The 12,500-nt window shown below is 33.2% G+C and overlaps 1 protein-coding gene across 1 annotated transcript in view; it reads left to right on the top strand.

Moving 5' to 3' along the window:
* The window catches only part of LOC106883855 (scavenger receptor cysteine-rich domain-containing protein DMBT1), a 103,375-nt gene that overhangs the window by 61,874 nt on the left and 29,001 nt on the right, over positions 1-12,500 (top strand). Inside the window, exons 14-17 of the mRNA XM_089352465.1 lie at positions 4,065-4,234; positions 7,658-7,778; positions 9,495-9,649; positions 11,759-11,894. Coding sequence (XP_089208591.1) covers positions 4,065-4,234; positions 7,658-7,778; positions 9,495-9,649; positions 11,759-11,894 — 582 coding nt within the window. The remainder of the gene's footprint in view (positions 1-4,064; positions 4,235-7,657; positions 7,779-9,494; positions 9,650-11,758; positions 11,895-12,500) is intronic.

Here is a 12,500-nt window from a genome sequence, read left to right as displayed (position 1 = left end):
ATATATATATGCATATATATATATCTATGTGTATGTGTGTGTGTGTGTGTGTGTGTAGTAACAAAAAGGGAGGAGAAGAATTTCGATTATCTCCACGTGGTGAGTTGTAATGCAAGAATATGCATATATCAAGTAAAAAAATGGAAAATGCACACAGATTTCATAGTTTTAATATATTTTTTAATATATTTTATAAGTAAAAGAGTATTGTGTGTTGCCGACCGGTTTCGCTTTCGCTAATCATGACATTTAAATTATTGTAATTTCGTATTTTCTTAAGAAGATTTTAGTCCATGTTGTGTGTGGAGAAGTTTGTGAATGAATGATACAAGAAGTAGAAAAATCTAAGTGGAGGTAATCGGCGATCGTTATTATTGGGGACAGGGGAGGTAATTGTTCATCTTTCGGCGAGTATATATATATATATATATATATATGTATGTATGTATGTATATATATATATATATATATATATATATATATATATATATATATATATATATATATATATGCATGTGTGTGTGTGAAAACTCAAAAGCTAAAGTAATGAGATGGAATATTTACAATGATGGGTATGTGATCATGAATTAAAATATATACTGAGACCAAAGTTGGTTATGCGATCATATTTAGTCGTGTTCTGTATTTTTTGATGAACTAATTTTCTTTATTTAAACTTTATTGTACAGAAATTGATTCTTTGCACTGGTAGACGGTGAAACTGTGAAGTTTGGTTGGATATTACCTGCACATCTCTCTATGTGTTCACTCAAAGGAATCTGGTTGTATTGCGGGAACCGTAGCTGTTCCTTATGTGGTGTGGTTTTCCGTCTCAGTGTCATACTCGTCTGTCCTGTATAGTGATGACCACAAGACGAACAGCTTATAACATAAATTAGTTTCTCAGAAGTACAAGTGAAGTTGGTTTTAATCGTGAACCTCTCTCCTGGCTTGAATAGGAATTCAGAGGCTTCCAATAGGTTGGGGTATGTTCCACAGTTTGGGCATCCACATTTTTTAACCGTTGATTTCGTGGTTGTTGTGTAAAGGTTCGCATTTGTTAGAGGTCTTTTCAGCGATTTGTGTTGCTTTTTGCATTTGATGAATTTGTTTTCAGAATGTTATTCATTTTGGCATAGGTAGGTTTTGTACAAGAGTGTTGTATGCCTCATTGTTTCTAGGGTCGTGAGTTGATATATACGGTAGTGTTTTGATATGAAAAGTGGTGTTGCGCTTCGTTACCCTTAGTGTTTTAATGCCTAATTTCTTAGCACGCTTACTTCCATCGTCCATAAGTGAGGGTGGATATTGTCTTTCAGTTAGTACTGTTCTGAGGTCTTGAAGACGAAGGTCCCGAGTATTTCCATCAGACACTATTGTGCAAGTCCTTTTTGCTACATTAAAGGGGACATTTCTTTTGGTGTGTTTCGGATGGCATGAGCTAAACAGGAGACATTGATTCGAGTCCGTTGGTTTATGAGAAATGTCATAGGGAGCTGTTCTTTGCTATATTGAATTGTAAATTGAATGTTAGGGATTATATTAGTTAGTATTGATTTAAATTCCAACAGTTTATCAAAGGTTTCCTTCTAAATGATAAAGTAGTCATCCAGGTATTTTTTCCATATTTTTGCTATGACACTTCATATATGGTGAATTCAAAATATCCCTTTATTAGGTTCGCAAGTACAGAGGCTGCTTTCGTTCCCATCGCAATTCCACATTTTTTACGATAGTAGATGTCACCAAATAGGAAATAATTCTTCTGAAGTATAAATTTTAAAGTTTCAATAATAAAAACCTGGTTTATGCGTTCCAGAAGTACTTCGGGATACTTTTCCAGTCAAAGTTTTATTGCTTCTATTTCATAGTCATATGGGATGTTGGTGTAAAGATTAAATTAACAGCATCGAAGGAAACCAATAATGTCTCTTCATTAGTTGTTTTTGGTAGGTGCTTAAGCATGTCTGAATCATCTCTAACGAACCTTTTGATATATTTCAGCAAGTATTTCAGTAGGATGTCTAGAAAATTGCACAGGCTGGGCTAGCTATAATGGGTCTTAACTTTAAATCTTTTGGCGCTAAGCTTTTTATGTATTTGCCTGGTAATTGTTTGCAGGCTTCATTAATCATCTTGCTCTTGAGTATTTTAGGTAGGCCGTAAAAAACATTAGGTTTACATTTAACGTTTGTGATGTAATCTATTTCTTTTTCTGTGGGGCCTTTTCCATGTAGATGAATTAAGGATGCAACATTTTTCATTGTATTTTGTTGTTTATAGTTTACAGCTTTTCCGCAGAAGGTATCGTTTTCTAGCATGGATAATATTAGGTTTTTGTAGTACTCTGTGTCCATCAGAACTATAGTACTTCTTTTGTCTGCTTCTTTAATTGTCAATTCTTAGTCGTTTTGTAGCTCAATTAGATTTTTCCAATGAAGTACTTGTATGCTGTCAACTTAATGTGACAGTCCCCTGAAGGGAATAGTACTACTGTTGGTTAGACCTAGGAAGCTGCACCGCTTCCTGTCGGCCTTGACACATTTCCTGTGTCCTTATGTTTACAAGAGGCAGACAAGTACCTCCACCCAGCTAAGCCTGCATCCAGAGACATGTTTCTGAGTGTTTGCTCGTCATTAGTCTGGAGTAGCATGACCTGCTTGTCTCCCTCTTGTAAACAAGGACACAGGAAATGTGTCAAGGCCGACAGGAAGCGATGCAGCTTCCTAGGTCTAACCAACAGTAGTATTATTCTTTTCAGCGGACAGTCACATTAAGTTGACAGCATACAACTACTTCATCGTATCACTACTGCATAAATCTCTCTGAGAGATTTAGAAATGTATTATTTCTAGATTTTTCCATTCGAGATTGTTGAGGTTTGAATTAATTTTTCGCTGATGGAAAGTATTTGAGAAATTTTGAATATGGTCGCAGAAGTTAACTGTTTTATTCCTAACTTTAAGCGGAAGATAATTGCTTCTGTTTTTCATTAGTGATTCATCCTCATTGCTGTAGTTAATTAGCGCTTCTGTGAGTCGTAGTTTTCTTCAGAATTCCAAAATATTGTCTTTAATTCCATTCTGGTTAGATCTTCGTGGGGTTCGGATAAATTTTAATCCCTTAATTAGTATACTGATTTTTGTTGCAGAGATAGTTTTCATTGATAAATTCATTACTTTGGGTTTCTCCTGTATGTTTTGTTCCAACGTGTGCCCCTGTTTCTCTAGACTCGGTCTAAAAGATGTTTACTGTAATTTGATTGGTAGAATTATCAGTGCTCTTAATTATATTAGGATTGCTGGGAGCCTGATTTTGCTATCTGGGTAAATTGGTTGGAAATATATAGTTCGGGTTTCTTCGTTGGTATAAATTATCGGGGTTCATAATTATGTTTGAGATGCTGAGGGGTTGGTTTTGCTGTCTGGGTAAATAGGTTGGAATTCCGTTAGTCGAGTTTCTTCGATGAGGGGTAGAAGTCCCTTGGATCTTATTTGTTGGTGAGGAGAAATAATTACTCCTAAACCAAGGTTGGTTTCTTCTTGTATTTCATATTAGAGTGGTTTACTTCCAAGCGAGAAATTAGTTTTGTGCGTTTCTGTACTTTAGATGTTTATAGATTGATCTAGTTGGACCTTTATTTCTGTAGATGTATTTGTTCTAGACACTTTCAGGAAGGGGTTATCTGAACTGTAGTCTCTTTAAAACGGAGTTTCGTAACTAAAGAACTGTGTGTGAGTGTACACTTACACACACACACACACACACAAATATATATATATATATATATATATATATATATATATATGTATGTATGTATGTATGTATGTATGTATGTATATATATATGTATGTATGTGTATATATATATATATATATATATATATATATATATATATATATATCTGTATATGTATATATATATATATATATATATATATATATATATATATATATATATATATATATATATATATATATATATATATGTATATATATGTAGATGCTATTGGATATTATTTAACGTTGAGTGACTGACTGTCAATAAACGTGTTTTCTTTTCAGAGCTGGAGTTTCAGTGCCAGGCCGCAACTTTGTAAGCTCGATTACTAAGACATGGATGAAAAATATAAACTGTACATTGCAATCAAAATCGATCAGTGAATGTAACCACAGTTTAGTTGACCAACAAACATGTCAAGCATCTGAATTAGTTGGAGTTAGATGCTTCAATGGTGAGTGGAATGTTTTTATATCAGCAGTAATACAATACTTACATGTTACAAACATTAGCTTAACATAGGCGTAGGAGTGGCTGTGTGGTAAGTAGCTTGCTTACCAACCACATGGTTCCGGGTTCAGTCCCACTGCGTGGCACCTTGAGCAAGTGTCTTCTACTATAGCCTCGGGCCGACCAAAGCCTTGTGAGTGGATTTGGTAGACGGAAACTGAAAGAAGCCCGTCGTATATATGTATATATATATATGTGTGTGTGTGTTTGTGTGTCTCTGTTTGTCCCCCCCCCCAACATCGCTCGACAACCGATGCTGGTGTGTTTATGTCCCCGTAACTTAGCGGTTCGGCAAAAAGGGACCGATAGAATAAGTACTAGGCTTACAAATAATAAGTCCTGGGGTCGATTTTCTCGACTAAAGGCGGTGCTCCAGCATGGCCGCAGTCAAATGACTGAAACATATAAAAGAGTAAAAGAGTATTCCCTCTTCAGCTCCAATTTTTTATATTCGCAGTTTCCTTTTGGGAAACGGATTCCTTACAATCATGAAGGCCGGTAAATATATCACCATTAGGACTATACTTAAAATATAAATATTACGGTAAATTATTTTTTATAGAAAATATATTTTCATATCAAATATATAAATATATATCATAGAAAATTAATGATACTTCGAAAATACAAATATTTTCGTTGTATATTGTTTATCTGCTTACCAGTATTGTTAGGCAGACTTGTGACCAATTCTATCCTAAGCATCTCTATTCTATTATACTTTCAGGTACAATGTATTCAGTACACTACCTAATATATTCTTACTTTCTTTTAAATCTTTGTAGAATTATAGGGATGATTTGAGGGTATTTTGGCTGCTATCTATAGCGAACGTAATATAGCTTTATAATGATTGTAGTACTTCCGGACAGGTTATTTTAAAGCTAGTGTTACATTTGCCGCTAACAACCAGTTTCTTACTCATAAACATTCTTTTAAATCATCTTACTGAGAGAAGTTCTGTCACTGAAATTTAACCGACTTTTTTCAGTCACGTTGTTAGTGATTTCATCGAAAAATTTCAAACTTTATTTTCTACAATATCGCTGTAAACGCTACATCATTTGTACAATGTGTGAAATATGCTATAAGTGTTGTCCAAATGATGTCAATATCAAGTTTAACAATCACCCAAGACTATGAATCCGCAACAAAAGAACTTCCATGAACGAAATTACCTACAAAATACCTCATAGTGTTTTATCATATATTGTGTGAGGATTTGGATTTGGAATGAATGTTTGGCTAATTTTCATGAGGTTAAATTGCGATAAGTAATGAAATAAAATGGTTAAAGAAATAAATTATATAATCTGTAACTAAAACGGACAGAGTGGTTTACATCACGTGTGTTTGAAAATCTGAAAACCGCGAAAAGCACTTATTCAAAAATTCTTTCAATTAGGTCTATTTTAAAACTGCTTTTCTAAAATAATCAACTAGTTTTTAATTTAATAAAATCTTCATTTATATATATGTGTGTGTGCGTGTGTGTGTGTGTGCGCGTGTGTATGTATGCATGTATGCATGTATGTATGTATGTATATATATATATATATATATATATATATATATATATATATAGAGAGAGAGAGAGAGAGAGAGAGAGAACACTTACTTGGAAATGGACGCGTGGTGTTCGATCATATAGTAACACAAATTATATATATATATATATATATATATATATATATATATATATATATATATATATATATATATATATATATATATATATATATATATATATATGTATATATATATATGTATATGTATATATGCATATATAAATACATATATGCATATAACTACATATATATGTGTATATATATATATATACATATATGGGTACAGGACGTCAAAAGTACGTGAACAAAATGAAAAACGAGAACATAATAAAAAACAAAAACCTGTTTTATCTATTCCGCGTTTCGAACTGATGAAGGGATTGTTCTTTATGTTGCCTGTCTCGTTTCTCTATTTGTTTCTTTCGTTGTTCGAAAAAAAAAGTTCGTTTTCCATGTTTATGTTTTTTATGCTCTCGTTTTTCATTTTGTTCACGTTTTGTTTTTACGTTCTGTACCCATATATGCATGTGTATATACATATATATGTAGGTATGTACATATAAGTATGTAAAAATACATATATATATATATATATATATATGTGTGTGTGTGTGTGTGTGTGTGTGTGTGTATATATATATATTTATATATATATATATATATATATATATATATATATATATATATATATATATATATATATATATATATATATATATATATATATATATATACATATATATATATATATATATATATATATATATATTTCATTAATAAATTCAATAATGGGATAAAAATCTTTTACAAGAATTTTATCAGGAAGCTAGTGTGTAAGAAATTCATAAGGGAATTTTCTATTCCCAAGAATATAATTATTACTTTTATATTTATATAAGGGCATTACAACAGAATAATGCCACACACTAGACTTCCCAAATAAACACATTATAGAATGTGTTTATTTGGGAAGTCTAGTGTGTGACATTATTCTGTAGTAATGCCCTTATATATATATATATATACTCCGCCTTAAAGGGCTTTAGTCGAATAAATTGACACCAGGTCTTATTTTTCATAGGTTAGCACATATTCTAACGGCCGCTTTTGCCGAACCCTTTGTCAAGCGGTGATGGGGGAGGACAAACACGCGCGCACACACAAACACAAACACACACACGCACACACACACATACATACATACATACATACATACATACATATATATATATATATATATATATATATATATATATATATATATATATATATACATATATATATATATGTATATGTATATATATATGTATGTGTATATATATATATATGTATGTATATATATATATATATATATATATATATATATATATATATATATATATATATATATATATATATATATATATATATATATATATATATACGACGAGCTTCTTTCAGTGTCCGTCTACCAAATCCAATCATAAGACTTTGGTTGGCTCGAGGCTATGGTAGAAGACACCTGCCCAAGTTTCCACGCAGTGGGGACTGAACCCGGAATCATCTGGTTGGGAATCAATCTTCTGTCTACACACCCATATATTGTTGAAAGTTTAATGCGTATCGTTTCACTAATATTTCACAATGAAACATCATCGTCAAATTTCCATAGTTTAAATAAATTTACTAAATTTTAGACGAAATAATTCAGATATTTTACTGTCCATTTATTGTAAAACAATATTTTATACGATATATATATTTAATTTCATTGATCTAATTGCAAATATTAATTTCATTTTATTTCTTCTTTGTCTCAGTAAAAGTTAGACTTACTTCTGATGCTAGGGTTGAAGTCCAACACGATGGAAATTGGGGACGTATCAAAGGAAGTGCCACTAGAGCAGAGTGCTCGGTCATCTGTAGAATGTTAGGAAAGGCGTAAGTAATAGCTCATCTTCTGTAATTAAGGTATTACAATTCAAGAGAAGTAAGATCTTTTCTCAAGTTGCTGCTATCTAAAGACAATTTGAAACAAACAACGCTCAAAAAAATTATTTATTTCTTATATAGAATAATTTCTTGATAAAATAAATAGATTCAATATGAAATATCAATATTTCTCTCTCCACTTCCGAACCTCCATAATTATATGTAACCATAATAGATGATTTGATGTATTAACTTCTCCTGTGTGACTGGTAACATTAATAAGTATTGCTACGTGGTTAAAATGCTCGCTTTACATGTGTGTGTATGTGTGTGTGTGCGTGTGTGTGTATGTGTGTGCTTGTGCGTGTGTGTGTGTGTGTGTGTGTGTGTGTGTGTGTGCGTTTGTGTATTTGTGTACTTTTGTTTGTTCACCACTACTTCTTGACAACCGGTTTCGATTTGCATACGTCTCCGTAACCGAGCGGTTGAGCAAAAAGACCGATAGAATTAGTACACGACTTAAAGATATATACGCTAGTCGATTTCTTCGACTAAATCCTTGAAAGTGGTGCATCGGCATGGTCGCAGTTTAATGATTGAAACTTGTAAAGGATAGAAGATATATTTGCCCAGAACATTGACAAATGCATTAAGAATTCGAAATCAACCTCGTAGCATTCTAAACAATGACTTATACTTTTCGGCACAATAGCAACGCTGATTGTACCAAAAGCTTTCATTAAAGATACCACTTAGTACTTTACAATCAATAAGCAGTAGGGTCGTGCACTGCACACAAGTTCACCGAAGCATCAAACCAATCTACAAATATTTTATTGTCTTTAGACGACCTGAAATTGCCAGCATTTGGTTTGTCATTTTTATATACTTTTCTAAATGTATAATTATTTAGTTTTATGGGTCACAAGGATAACCTTTGTAAGAAAGAGTATTTAATCCCCCATCTTTCACGTAGTTAAGACTGAGGTTTCTTCCCCTATGTTTCCGAGCCATTGAAAAAAGACCATGAGTGTTTCTTTTCCTCCTCTAATTAAGTTATCAAAAAGTGCCATGAATACACAGCGGTATATTATCGGGTCTCTTAAGTTACAAAAGATGATATATACCAAACATCACAGAGCGTTTAGTCTAGAATTCTATCTTTTTTGGCATCTCACCAAAACTTCCTGAATCTGCAATGCAAACTCTAGTTAATTTTGAATGGACTGTTTTAAACTAGTATCTTCATGTTTACATTTAGATGGATGTGAGATGAATATGGATTTTAGTGTCTTATATAGGAACCAATGAACTGTTAAAGGTAGAATAGTGAATGCGAACGACCTAGGTATTAGATTGTTGCACACACAATCACAAGATTGCGGTTTCAAGTCCCGAACCGGACGGTGAGTTGTGTTCTTTTAGAAAAATACTTTATTTAACGTTGCTTCAGTCGACTGAACTCAAAATGAGTGACTTTGCAACGGAGTGGTCTGTTATTCAGGAGGAAAGCTGTGACCTTGGTGACATCAAGAAAATCAGATAACCGCCCTAGGAATCGAAACAGTAATGTCCAAGGATTCATAATGATAATAGAGGTAGAATGTTGTCTGACATCCCTTAAGCCAAGATGTTTGCATATTAAGAGCTCAAATATTTCGTTTTTCTTCTTTAGTAATCAACAATTTCTGATATTAATGCATTTTACACATGTTTATCCCACAGGTGTTCCTACTATTCTTCTTATGGCAGTTCTGGGAAGCGATTAGCAATAAATTCAATGAAGTGCCATGGAAACGAATCTGTTTTAACGGAGTGTAATATACAATGGACCAATGTCATATCCACCAATAATGAATTCGAGGTCACATGTTCCGAAGGTATTTCCTAATAACTTTTAAAGGGGATTGTGAATGGCGGCAGAATAAGTAGGGACACAGGCAAAATTCATTGTGGTTCGAAGGTTTTATACTATGTAATTTTTATCTCTGAAAATCCTACTTTCAAAGTCCACTGGGGTTAATTCCGTTTTTCATTCTTTCGAGACCATTTAACCTCAAGAACTGGTGATGGAATAAGCAGAGAGGTGGACAAAATTGGTTGTGGATTGAAAGCTTTACAGTAAGAAGTTTCGCCTTTGCAAAGTTCCCTGTTCGAATTCTGCCGGGATCAGTTTAATATTTCTTTTTTTTTTCAAGCGCCATAAAATGAGTCTCAATGAAACACCAGGGGTGCTGCTATCAAATAGTCACGCTCCTAAAAAGGAGCTGCCTTGTGGCCAGATTGTATTGTTAGAATCGTTACAGCAGTGGGTTAAATGGTATTCCGGTATTTATTCACGCTTCTTTACATTCTGATTTGAAATTCCACTGAATTTACCGCTCATCTCACCGAGTTGAATAACATCAAATAGAGTCGATATAATCGCCTGTCTCTACCTTCCAGATTACTGAACTTGTCCTATAGAAAAAAAAAACATTAAGATGTTTCTACTATAGACACAATGCCTGAAAGTTAGGAGAGAGAGATATTCGGTTATGTCGATCTCAGTGTTCAACTGGTACTTAGTTTATCAACCCTGAAATGGATGAAAGAGAAAGTCGGTCTCGGCAACATTTGAACTCAAATCGTAAAACTGGAAGCATTTTGTCCAGCATGGTAATTATTCTGCCAGTTCGCTGCATTAAAAAAAGCATTGTAATAATAAAACTAGAATCGTCGAATATAGGAAAATACAGAATATCTAAAGTACTTAGATTTATCCTTCTGTTTTGACATTTTATTTTAGCGTGTAGAGTTGGGTAAACAAGTATTGGTTAAATACCAAAACTACTCGTAATTCATTCGGCTCTATTAAGGGTGAGGCATTTCTAAACTTTTAGGCATTTCGCGAATTTTCAAATTAAACATTTTAAATTTTTGAATTCGGCACAGAACCAAAAATGGTAGGAAATAGCAGAGTCGATTGAATCTATTTTGGTGCTTGGCTGCAATTCAAATGTATAGACTTTAAGTCTATACATTAAGTTTTGAATTTAGGGTATAATATGAATCCATACGTTTTGAATTTAGGGTATAATATGAATCTAATAACTGAAAAAAATCTAATAGGAGATATTTTATCTAACGTGAAGCACTAGCGTGAAAACCAAACGTGAAACACTAACGCAAAGCAATACCTGATGTAAGTTTCCTAGAAGGTGAAATGTTTTTCGAACGTGAAACACGTTAAATACCAGCGTAAAATGTTGACGTGATACGCTAACGTGGAACATTGATACCGGCAAAAGTTACCTCGTAGGTAAGATTTTATCAAACGTGAAACACTAACGTCAAAAAATGATTAGTGAAGGTTTTCTGATGGCTGAGAATTTACCTAACACAGATGAAGGCGCATAGCTTAGTGGTTAGTGTATTCGGCTCACGAACGTAAAGTCGTGAGTTCAATTACCAGTGACGCATTGTGTACTAGAGCAAGACACTTTATTTCCTGTTGCTCCAGTCAACTCAGCTGTCAAAAATGAGTAGTATTTGCTTTCGAAAGGGCCAACCTTGTCACATTCTTTATCCCGCTGACTCTCCCTGAGAACTACATAAAGGGTACACGTGTCTGTGTAGTGATCAGCCACTTGCACGTGAATTTCACGTGCAGGTTGTTCCATTGATCGGATTAACTAGAACCCTGGTCGTAACCGACTGAGTGCGAGTTATCTAATACGAAACACTAATGTGAAACAAATACAATGTGTTTACGAAAGTCACTCACAAGGTATTAGTATAAGACGCATGTTGAAGCTGCCACTCAGTGTAATTGAACCCGAAACCACGTGCCTGCAAAATGAGCTTCTTAACTCCACGGCAATGCCTGCGCGTATATGTTAATTTTTTTTATAATGTATTCTTATATTTTGATAATATATATTATATATTTTGGGTTTCAAACTTCAAGTAAAAACAATTCCCTTGCGTAACTTTCTTTTCTGCTTTAGACCATGTTCGCTTTCGCAATGCTGGTAAACATCATGGCGTTGTTGAAATCTTCCATGATAATAAATGGGGTGGAATTTGTGGTAAATCTTGGACACGGAACGATGCTATTGTCGCTTGCCGATCAATGGGATATTTGTAAGTTTTGTTATTTGAATTGTTTTTATTTGGTTGCTTCGTTTTATTTATTTTATTTTTTTCAATTCTCTAAGCCACATTATATATTAATCCTAACATTGCTACGTTTTTCAAATTTATTATTACCATCATTGTAACTTCTCCCATATAAAGTCATATGAATTTCTAATTCATCTTTAGTTTTAAATAACACAATGAAATGGTGCATAAAATCGGTATTCAATCTGGAGCTTATTTTTAAAATACCAACTCACTTTTTCATTCTACTCCGACGAAGGGCCACTTTGCAAGAAATATTGAATTAAGAATAACTTATCTCACGAGACACTAGCATATTTCGTTTGCAGATGTTACATACCATTCGCTAAGCAAGGGCATAACATGGCTTGCGTATACTTCCAGTAGAGGAATTAGAATTTGGTGCATCTAAATCTAAGATGAGATTATCACCCATTCTCATGAGTTGTGACAAAATGGAACAAAGACCAAGATCTATGGTTGGAATTCTTGCTTGAGTGCAATAAATGATATGATATGATATGATATGATATATATATATATATATATATATATATATATATATATATATATATGGGAGAATATACA

Source organism: Octopus bimaculoides, chromosome 5 (assembly GCF_046866305.1).
Source record: "Octopus bimaculoides isolate indiv1 chromosome 5, ASM4686630v1, whole genome shotgun sequence".
Classification (NCBI taxonomy): Eukaryota; Metazoa; Mollusca; class Cephalopoda; order Octopoda; family Octopodidae; genus Octopus; species Octopus bimaculoides.
This window is presented reverse-complemented; position numbering and strand designations above follow the sequence as displayed.